General features: G+C 38.6%; 1 protein-coding gene across 1 annotated transcript; it reads left to right on the plus strand.

Moving 5' to 3' along the window:
* Positions 1-7634: 7634 nt before the first annotated feature.
* Positions 7635-9802, plus strand: LOC148202312 (uncharacterized). The gene is made up of 3 exons (XM_088109589.1): positions 7635-8832; positions 8947-9231; positions 9798-9802. Exons 1-3 carry the CDS (start codon positions 7635-7637, stop codon positions 9800-9802), a joined length of 1488 nt encoding a protein of 495 aa, XP_087965715.1.
* Positions 9803-11918: the final 2116 nt, after the last annotated feature.

An 11918-nucleotide genomic window follows, 5' to 3' on the forward strand; every position in this document is an offset into this window, starting at 1 on the left:
GAGTAGCAGGAGGTCCTAGTCTTGGATGCTTCCATATGATCCAAGGTGAGTGATAACGGATTAACCTCGTGATTGTGGCCGGGCGGGAGTGCCCAAAGTTCCACCGGGCGGTAGTGCCCAAAGTTTCACAAGGCGGTAGTGCTAGGGCGGGAGTGCCCAAATTTCATAAAGCCACCACGAGTGCAAGACCTGCCATAGCTCGGTAATCATTCTAGTCCGGACGAGTCGGTCTATAAAGGAACAAATCGGGGTATAAAGTAACAAGTCTTGTAATGTCAATTTACTATGATTGATGAACTTTCACATGTCGTGTGAGTGTATGAATTATGATTTAATGAGTATGCTTTAATCGTTCTTTTATATGAATCTATGTATGATAACATGTTTTTTATATCTAGCTCACCCTTGCATTGTTTGTGTTGTGTGCTGTTTGGGTATGTTTCTTTGGCGATGATCATCCACTTGGATGGGAGCAGTTGGCGGGGAGGATACCTTAGGAGCAGCTCTTGATGAAGACGGCAGTGCTGCAACCTAGATTTACTAGTTCTTATTTCGTGGACTCGTTTAATTATATTTGTTGTATTTTAAGTTTTAAATTTTTCGTAATTTCCATGGGAAATTCCAATACTCTAGTTGCCAATTCCTCACTATTTAATAAGGATGACTGTAATCCTTGATTAACTCTTGACTGCTTTCCTATATTATGCATGATGACGTCTTTATTATATATGCATGACGTATATAATTGGGATGTTACACGAAACAATCATAAACCCTACAACATCAATAACTGTGAACACATGCTTATATTTCACTGTTAACCCAACATTTTCATATATTCAATAAACAGTGAACGAATGAGTTTGGAAGGTTCATGTTTGGGAAAGAATGTGTTACATTTGTTATTTTCTGCTGACTCTCCCATCATCCTTCACATCGCACCTTCCTTCAACACATCTTATTTAAAGTATGTTTTTTTTATTCAGAGTCTTCAATACTCACATGAGGAATCTTCAACACCCACATGAACACAGTGAGTGATAAAGTTTTCCTTTTCAAAATCATCATTCTGGAATTTAAATTCCTCATATTGGTCTTCTGGGTTTCAAACCACAGACAGTAAAAGGTTGTTTCATTATTTTTATCAAAACTATATTCAAACCACAATAAACCAAGCCAAACCAAATCTCTAAAATATATTACTTTACTTTATCATTACTCAATATATATGATGAACGGTGATGGTCAATTACCATAAATAAAAGTAATAATACTTTCGTTCTTTTTATCTATTTATTCTTACTAAGGTGACATATTAATTCAGAAATAAAATTTATGTCTTTGTAAATCATTGAGCAATCAATAATTCTTTTAATTCTATATAAAACAGTCTTTTAATTCTATATAAACAGTGATAAATCGGTTGGTTGAATTAAGTAAAATTTACACTAAAAATAATTACAATTCTATGTCATATTATTATTATTTAGGTAATAAATAATCTGTGACATCCCAAATATATACATCATGCATATATAATAAAGACGTCATCATGCATAATACAGGAAAGCAGTCAAGAGTAATTAAGGATTACAGTCATCCTTAATAAATAGTGCGGAATTGACAATTAGATTATTGGAATTTCCCATGGAAATTACGGAAAATTTAAAACTTAAAATACACCAAATGTAATTAAACGAGTTCACGAAATAAAAACTAGTAAATCTACGCTGCAGCACTGCCGTCTCCTTCAAGAGCTGCTCCCAAAGTTTCCTCTCCACCATCTGCTCCCATCCAAGTGGATGATCATCGCCAAAGAAACATACCCAAACAGCACACAACACAAACAATGCAAGGGTGAGCTAGATATAAAAATCATGTTATCATACATAGATTCATATAAAAGAACAGTAAATTGACATTACAAGACTTGTTACTTTATACCCGACTCGTCCGGACTAGAATGATTACCGAGCTATGGCGGGTCTTGCACCCGTGGTGGCTTTATGAAACTTGGGCACTACCGCCCTGGCACTACCGCCTGGTGAAACTTTGGGGCACTACCGCCCGGCCACAGTCACGAGGTTAATTCGTTATCACTCACCTTGGGTCATATGGAAGCACCCAAGACTAGGACCTCCTGCTACTCCTCACCACATGGTTCAATCCTCTCTACATGAGAAGAAAGACCATTGGAGCTTCAGGATGACCCCCAAAACTGAGCTACCATGTAATCATTCTATACAACCCCAAAACACCACCATGTATCCTCTCCTTGAGGATCATGGAATTACGTCCATAAATCATATTGTTACTTTGAAACTTAACCCAAGTCATGAATAACCAGATACCTGCATAATATCACATTAAATCCAACGTATTTCATACATTCACATAAATCCCATCACAGTATATATTTTCCAAACATTTTGCACATAATTCAATTCAAGAGAAATGAACTTAAAACCCAATATTTTCATAACACTATTTGAACGGACGTTATCTGCTGAACGGTATTGGACGAACGATATTTACCAACAGGCCGAACGCTATTTCACCGAACTCACTATTAGGCCGAACGCTATTTACTAACAGGCCGAACGCTATTTCACTGATCACACCATTAGGTCGAACGCTGAGATTGATACTTAGGACGAACGCTATTTCACCGAAAGCACTTTAAGAACGAACGCTAAGATTGATACTTAGGCCGAACGCTGGGATCAAGTACTTAGGCCGAACGCTATTTTATCGAACACGATATTGGACGAACGCTAAATCCGAATCCTAAAAGAACGAACGCTACAATTTCTAATACACTAAGACCGAACGTTCATGATCCAACCTTACCAATATCAATTTACAACCGAACGTTCCAGATCTAAATTAAGGATTCTGAATTTAAAACCGAACGCACACTAATACATCAAAACCGAACGTTCAAGATTAAATCCTAAGAATACTACTTAAGACCGAACACTGAAATAGAGAACTTAGACCGAACGCTGAGATCTAGTACTTAGGCCGAACGCTATGAGATTAAACGCTACAGGGTCGAACGCTAAACCATTGGACACCAGAATTCATCATTGTTTGAACCAGCGCTAAAAGATCGAACATCATCAAGATCGAACGCTCACAATCTAAACCTCTGAATACGCGATTTAGGTCGAACGCTAAACCATTGAATACCCTATTGAATTAAACACTATTTGACCGAGCGCTTAAATATCAAGGCCGAACACCATATGGACGAACGTTTAAGATTGGAAATCGAATTAAGGCCGAACGCTCACAATCAGATTGAAACCAAGACCGAACGCTCAAAATCAGAATTTAAACTACAACCGAATGCTCAACAGAACAAGACCGAACGCTCCAGATTTAAACTTAAAACTATCGAATTATTACCGAACGCTCACATCACAATTAGACAAAAACCGTTCGCTCAATATCCAAACCTAAGAGTACCCACAAAAACGTACGCTCACAGTTTCAATTAAATAAGGCCGAACGTCTAATATCCACACCTTAGAACACCCAATAAAAACCGAACGCTCACCATTACTCTTACATCAAAACCGAACGTTTAAAATGTTTGGACGAACGCTAACACCCACAAAACCGAACGTCTAGTATAACTTTTTAAAAAAGACCGAACGCTATACAGGATTGAAGGACGAACGCTAACCCTGAACTAAAAAACCGAACGCTCAACATAATTTGGCCGACCACTAATTGGTCGAGCCGTTTTGGACGAACGCGCCAATATCTTGGCCGACCACTAATTGGTCGAGCCATTTTGGACGAACGTCCAATTTTCATCAAATTGGACGAACGCGCATTTCTGCAGAATTCTGCAGAATCGCAGGTTTTCCAGAAAACCCAGAAACCCCAAATTTTTCATCCCCTTCTTCCCAGATTTGCATCAAACACAACATATATCATCAATCAAACAAAAGATCTAGCTCCCCTTACCTCTTGAAGACTTCGTTGAATCACTTCCAGAGAGTTTGATTTCCTTTCCAGCTCCAAAATTGCTCCTCCTCTTCTCTTCTCCCAGATCTGCAACAACTCTTTCACTCCTCCAAAAGCAGCACCGAACACTCCTCTCACAGATATGGCAGCAAGGATTTCACTCCCCATACTCCCCTTTTAATCTCCCACAAGCCTCTCTTTCCTTTCTTGTTTTTTTTTTTGAGTGGGGAAGCAACGTTGGCTGTCTCCTTGTGGCCAACGTTCCTTCCTCCTCCCCTTTCCCCCGTTCGTTTTGTTTTTTTTTTTTTTTTTTTAAATTTTAAAAAAAATGATTCCTTACATAATCAATATTAATAAATGATTGTCTTTTAATATAGGACATTCAAATAAACACTGAAATATTCTTTGTAGGTAGAACTTTGGTTCGATCGAACAGGAAAACCTTTTTAAAAAAAACTTAACCTTAACCCCAAACTAAAACAACATTGTTTTGAAATTGTTTTGCATATAATTCTTTTTCTTGAATATTCAATAAATTTATCGCTCTTTATATAAACTTATTAAATATCCAGTAAATATAATGACATAACTCAAAATTAATACTTGATATATTTAAAGTTTTAAAAATAGATGAATGAAACAAACTGGGTTTCCATATAAAATCAAATATAAGCTTATAATATAATTAGCTCATCTACACTTTTAAAAATTAATTAAGTCTTTAATCTATATATATAATTAGTTATGTCGTTTATAGTTTGCGAATTTTATAAGCGAGTTTGTGAGACCCTGAAAAATTAACTTTGTAAATTACCTGTCATATCACCATTAATACACCCCAAAATCAATGCTCATTCCATTAAAACCACTCCCAACTCTAGTAATTTATCTCTCTCTGCTGTGCACTGAAAGCTGAGCCACAATCATTCCTCTGCAACATTAAAAACGCACCAATCTTTGCATGCAAGCACGCCACGTGTTGCGGAAGAAGTTTCCCAATCAGAGTTTGGTGTGCAGGTGTCGGCTTGAGACACGTTCGTTCAAACGAACGAGAGTTTAACAAAATTGGATTTTCTAAAACTCTCTCTCTCTCCTGCACCACTCATCTTCTTCCTCAGAAACCAAACTCCTCATCTACTCCAACTTCTCTCTAAAAACCCCTAACTTCTCTCTACTGTAAAACTCACATCTCTTCTCCGATCACGTTTGCAGCACCGTAGGAGTGTTCGTCCTGCTGTGATCTTCCTTCTGGACCGAACAGCTTCAAGGACTGAAACTGGTAAGTCCCCTTTCCGTAGTTCGTCCTTAGGTTTCTGGAAAAATAGGGTTTTTAGTTGCATGCAAGCATGTATTCTAAGTGTTCTGTATTCCGTGGTTAGATTTTGTTCTGGAAGAGTCAAGAACCTAAGCAAAACGTAGTTGGACGAAGCCATTTTTACATCTAGGACAAGTTGGGTTGCCAAGCCGGGTAAGGGAAGCTTATATGTTTAATTTATACTCCATGTTGTATGATCTGATTTGGATGTATAAAACGTATGCTGATTGATCAGTCATGAACGAGCACTGCGTGTATGTACTATATATGTTTTGGTGGTGTGAAATGCATGTGGATTTGGATATGTATGAACGGAGTATGAATATTGTATAGTTGGAATGATTAAAATGATGAGATCTGTATGATGGTGTTTAAAGTGAATTAAATTTGGAAATGAAAGTTATAAAGTTTATCGATTTGAAAATGATATGAAGTATAAAGTATAAGTTAAGATGTTGAAATCTGGAAAATTGTTAAAGTTGAGAAATCTGAAACTTGAATCATTCCCTTTGATAAATGACGCTCGTCACCGTACGGTTTTAGACCGTTCGGTTTTCCTTAAAATAACTTAGAATGGAATTCTTTCATTTGGAAAGAACTCTGCTCGAGAACGAGCGTCCCCAATTGAGTGAATGAGCGTTCGGTTCAGCTCAGCTGTATATAAATATTTGAAACTTTATAAATACGTAACGCTCGGTCTTTAACCGAAGCGTTCGTCCTTAATAGCGTTCGGCCTTCTGTCGAACGTTCGTCCGTAATAGCGTTCGGCCTTAGGTCGAACGTTCGTCTTAAATAACGCTCGGTCTCATACCGATGCGTTCGTCCTAAATAGCGCTCGGTCTTATACCAAGCGTTCGTCATGATTGGTGCTCGGTCATTCACCTAGCGTTCGCATTAATGAAGTGTTCGGTCTTAGATTGAACGCCCGTCCTTATCTTTGATTCCTTAACGAACGTAAATAGCGTTCGTCCAAATACTTATTAAATGAATGTTGGCGCGTTCGGTTATTGACTGGCAGCCAACCCCTTTCAAATAAAAAATTTTTTTCCTATGTAGTTAAGTACTCTCCTTGATGTCTCTTCATCCAAGTTGAATGAATTTGACCTATTGTTACTTAAACATATTCTGGAGTTGATCTTTTTATTCTGGAGTCTTTATGATTTTTAAAGGAGTTCTTTTAAATCTGGTTTTAACGTTCGTCCTCTTACTTCAGTAAATTGAACGTTCGTCTTTTTAAGAGAGTGGAACGTAGAATGAAAATGTTATAACTATGAAAGTATAAGACGTTTGAGCACTATATTAAATGGTTATACGATTATGGAATTTGAACGAGCGTTCCAAGGAGGAACGTCTCAGATGTGTTAAATATTAAATTTGGTAAAGTATGAACATGGATAAGTTAGGACTCGCGGTCCATCCTGATATTCCGTGATACTCATCTTCACGTAGAAGGGGGTAGTCATGTGTGGGAATGGCAGGAGGTTCTTCGTTCATCACTTAGCATGGGCGACGGACTAACCTCGAGTGGCAGCTGATTAGGTATATCCCGGCTACTACACCACTCGGGTGCAAGGACGCTTGTAACTACATGGTTCATACAGTCCGGACGGTCTGTCTTATATACATATTTCTATGTTAATTATATGATAAGTTACATGTTGTATGTGTGATTTGAAATGTTAAATGTATGGGTTAATTGTATAAATTAAATATTATAAGCTTACCCTTGCATTTCCATTGTGTTGTCCCCTGTCTATGTACGTTCGTCTTGTCTTGCAATGATCATCCGTGTGGATGTGAGCATATGGTGGTGCATCTCTTGAAGACATGCTGGAAGAAGAAAATTTGGAAGAGGCAAATCTGGTTGAAGTGGAAGTAAAGGTCGAGCCATAGAGCGCTCGTTAGATTAGGACTGTAAATGTTAGTGTAGCTTGAACGTTCGGCTAAGTATTTTGTAAGGCCGTTCGTCCTACTTATCCCTGATTCTGTTTTGATGCGTACGTTATTTTTTTATATCTAAGAACGTTCGTTCTAGACTTACTCTGTATGCATTTTATGCGCGTTTCGTTTGTACTGAAGCCGTTCGGCTCTGGAACTTCGTTTATGTATTTAAAGACTGCACTGTTTGTATTATTAATTGTAATTAATTCTCAATTATGGTAATTACTGTATTTTGGGATGTTACATTAGTGGTATCAGAGCAGTTTTGTTCTCTTAAGGACACTGTAGGGTTATGAGTGCACTGTGTTTTTGCTGTGTGCTATTGTATGTTTAATGAGTTATTATTATTTTAACTCTTGGACATAATTAACGCTCGTTTTTCTCTGTGTCCAGAGAACAAATGGCACCTAGGCTACCTCCTCCACCCCATCCGAATGAGCCTGACACATCCAACAACGCTAGGCTGTTGGAGACAGTAATTGATAGGTTGCAGCAACAAAATACAACGTTAATGGAGCAGAACACTGCTTTGATGCGTCAAAACCGGGAGGCCATGCAGGGTTTAGAGGCCTCTCGTGTCACCGCTGAAACCACACAAAGACAACTGATGGAGATCCTTGCTGCCACTAGAGGTACGCCTGGAGCTTCTTCTTCAAACGCCACCCAACCTGCTACCCAACCAAATGCTGAATGGAGTTTGGAGAGTTTTCTCCAGCACCATCCGTCCAAGTTCAGTGGCAAGTGTCTTCCGGACGAGGCTGACCAATGGCTAAGGGATATGGAGAGGATCTTCAATGCCAAGAGGTGTCCAGATGAGAACCGCTTGGCATACACTGAATACTTATTGACTGGAGAAGCGAGCCACTGGTGGGCGAGCGCTAGGGCCATTTTGACGGACGCCCAACAACCAATCACTTGGGAAGTGTTCAGAAATAAATTTTATGAAGAATACTTCCCTGACAGCGTCCGTTTTGCAAAGGAGGTTGAGTTCTTACAACTGGTTCAAGGGGGTATGTCGGTTTCAGAATACACCAATAAATTCAAACACCTTGTCAGATTCAATACTATGGCCACCAGTGAAGAGTGGCAATGTCGGAAGTTTGAGAACGGCCTAAGGAGTGATTTGAAAGTTATGATTTCAAGCTTGTGCATAAGAACGTTTCCTGCCATGGTTGAGCGGGCCAAGGTGTTGGAGAAGAACATGGCGGAAGCTGAACGACACAAGAAACAACAAACAGTAAGGGGACCGATCGTCTCAAGGAGTAGTGTCAATCAGAGGGGATCTCCTTACGTTCGTCCGTCAACCAACACGAGTGGATCTCAAGCCTTGGTTCCTGCCGGACAGTCTGGGCAACAAGGTAACGTTACATGTTACAAGTGTGGAGGGCCACATTATCGTTCATCATGCCCTCAACTGGTGGGAGGAAAACACTGCAACAGATGTGGACGGAATGGGCACTTGGAGACCGAGTGCAATATGGGCGGACGTGCAGTGATGAGACCGCCGAACGCTGGAAGAAATCAGCAAGGGAGAGGTGGACGAGCCCAGGCAGTAGGGCGTGTGTATGCTATTACTGGAGCTGAAGCCGCGAGCTCAGGTACGCTCATCACCAGTACCTGCTTAATTCATGGAAAGCAATGTTGTGTGCTGTTTGATTCAGGGGCGACACACTCCTTCATCTCGAAGGCGTGCGTTGATAAGTTGGGGATAGTTGAGAGCGAGATGCAGTTTGACTTGGTGGTATCAACCCCAGCAGCTGGAGAGATTAGGACATCTACTGTGTGCGTTAGATGTCCTCTTGAGGTAGAAGGGCATAGATACAAGGTGAACCTCATATGTTTGCCTCTCAAAGACTTAGAAGTGATTTTGGGAATGGATTGGTTGGCTACCAACCATATTCTAATAGATTGTGGCAAGAAGGAGTTAGTGTTCCCTGAGGATAATGAAGGAGAGTTATCGGTAACGCTCGATCAAATAAAGGAGGATATACTGGAAGGTGCAAGCTGTTTTCTCATCATGACACATGAAGATCAGGAATTAGGAGGGTTGGCAAGAGAACGAACGTCCAGGGAGAGCAGTATTGAACGAACGGTCGTGAATGAATTTCCAGACGTTTTTCCAGAAGAGATCCCTGGACTGCTGATAACAGTTGAAAAACTGTTATTTTCATACTTAAAATTGATACTAAAAGCAACCTTTAGACTTAGAAACTAGCTTGAAATCATGCCTTTTATCTATATTTTCAGAAATAAGAGAGCTGGACAGGTTTATGCTTGATTTCAGTGTTTTTGTGCAGGTTTTAGGGTGAATTTAGTGAAAGAAGTGAAGAAGGAGAGAGATGGAATCATAAAAGGAATCAAAAAGTGCAAAAAAGAGAAGAAGCCGAAGTCACCGCTCAGCGGCACTTTACCGCTGAGCGGCACTTAGAAGGTCACGTTGGAACCGCTGAGGGGCAAAATGGCCGCTGAGGAGAAGAAAAGAGACGCGCACTCACCGTTGAGCGGTACTTTACCGCTGAGCGGCATACTTATGGGCTTGGGCTTTGATTTTTTGTAACTTTAGAATAGTATATAAGCCTTAGAACGTCCTAGGGATAGTATCTTTGGCAGAAACGAGGCAAACACTCTCTCTTCCACCCCTTTGAAGGAGGATCTTGGATGCTCAGGCTACCTCTTCACCTTTATAGGGTTTATTCTTTCATTCTTTCATTGTTCATCTAGGTTCACCATGAATATGGTGAACTAAACCTTGTATGTTTGTTGGGGAATCAATGTAATCTCTTGAAGCTCTCATATATGGAATTTATGCTTGCATCTTAATCTAAGATTTATGCTTTCTTTCATCATTAGTTAGGGTTTTTCCTCTTTGCTTAATGCTTGCATAGTTTAACTCATTCAATGCATGATCATTGGTTTTGTCGATACGGGCACGTACGGGGAAGTCTAGATCCGGGGAATTTCTCCCAATATTATATTGGTTGTCGTTAAGCTCCTGTACTTATGAACTAATCATTAGGAATGCTAGGAATTGTATGAACTCGTGATTAGGGAGAAGCCATCTAGAATGGTACTTTAGAGAGTGGCATTAACAATGATGATTTGAATGTTGAATTCCTAAAATGTATGAGAGTGGATGAGATGAAATTGACCCCCAACAACATATTCATTCATATATATCATTGAAAGTGTTTATCTTTTGTCTTTGCCATTGATCAAATTCATGCATACATGTTTACTTTTTGTCTTGCATATTAAAATCTAAATATTTCGTTTGTAAGTCCTAGCTAATCAACAAATCACATAACTAAACTAGGCCGTGAGTCCTTTGGGAAGAACGATACTTGGTCTTACCAAGTTTATTACTTGAACGATTCGGTCATACTTGCCGATTGTGAAACAAGTTTGTGACATCATATTTTGGTGATCATAAATTTGTCCATCAAGTTTTTGGCGCCGTTGCCGGGGACTCGTGGTTTAACTGGTTAATTTGTGTGATTATTGATTATCTTTGACTTTAATTATGAATTTCTGTTTTTATTTTTTTTCTGTTTTTATTTTTTTATCTTATTTGATTAGATTAGATTAGATTTGATTTTATTAGATTAGATTTTATTTTATCTTTTAGATTAGGTTAGATTTTATTTTATCTTTTAGATTAGATTAGATTTTATTTTATCTTATTTTATCTTTTAGATTAGGTTAGATTTTATTTTATCTTTTGGATTAGGTTAGATTTTATTTTATTCTATCTTATTTTATTCTATCTTCTGAATCTTTTATCTTCTGAATGTATATCTTCTCCTTTATCTTTTTGTGCTAACAAATATTTTGTAGAGTTTTGTGCCTAATGTTTGCAGGATGCAATTCGAACAAGAATTTAATGGGCACTCAATTCTACCAAAGTAATCTCAACCACTGGTGGGATCTCACTCAAGCATGGATAATGATCAATTTTGGCAAGCTGTCGAACAATTTAAGAATCTACCACCACAACAAAGGCAGAAAAAACCCTCTCTATCGGGAAGAAGGATAACATTGGAGGAGGCAGTTCAACAGTACATACAGATACGTGATTGTCATCACAAAACCACTCAAGCTGTCGAAGAATTTGATAGGCCGCCACCACAACAATGGCAGCAACAACCCTCTCCATCAGTAAATTTGGATGACACCCTTCAACAATTTTTGAAAAATTCCGACTCTACTCAGAAAAGCATTGAAGAATCATGTAAAAGGATGGAGATGCACCTTCGTTTCATTAGTCAAAAATTGAATGTTAAGGTTAATACTGAAGTTAACCTTAAGGAGGAAGGTCAAGCCATTGTCACTGAAAGTGACAAGATTTTTGCTGAGAAAAAAATAGAGAGAGATGAGGAAAAGATAGAGAGAGAAAAAAAGAAGAGTTGAGTGAGAAAGATAAAGATGATGAAAAAGAAAAAGAAGTGGTTGAGAGAGAAGAGAGGAAGAAAATTTGTGTGAAAATAAAGAAGTTAAGAAGAAAAAGAGAAGGGAAGAAAAAAATAAGAGAAAAGAAAAAGAGAAAATTTGGGGAGAGGAAGCATAAGAAAAAGAAGATGAGAGGAAAGAAGAAGGAATCATATGAAAAATCCCATCCTCATCTAAAGAAGAATCATAGGAAGGAAAAGAAATTTAAGTGCTTTATGGAAATCTTCAAGAAATTGGA

The sequence above is a fragment of the Vigna umbellata genome, chromosome 3 (assembly GCF_029865625.1).
Source record: "Vigna umbellata cultivar VRB3 chromosome 3, Vumbellata_1.0, whole genome shotgun sequence".
Taxonomy (NCBI): Eukaryota; Viridiplantae; Streptophyta; class Magnoliopsida; order Fabales; family Fabaceae; genus Vigna; species Vigna umbellata.

Excerpts from the sequence above, each read along its gene's own strand:
- LOC148202312 (XM_088109589.1), top strand. The coding sequence starts at position 7,635 with ATGGCACCTAGGCTACCTCCTCCACCCCATCCGAATGAGCCTGACACA. Across the intron at positions 8,833-8,946 it reads AGCTGAAGCCGCGAGCTCAG|TTGAGAGCGAGATGCAGTTT; the intron begins GTACGCTCATCA and ends AGTTGGGGATAG.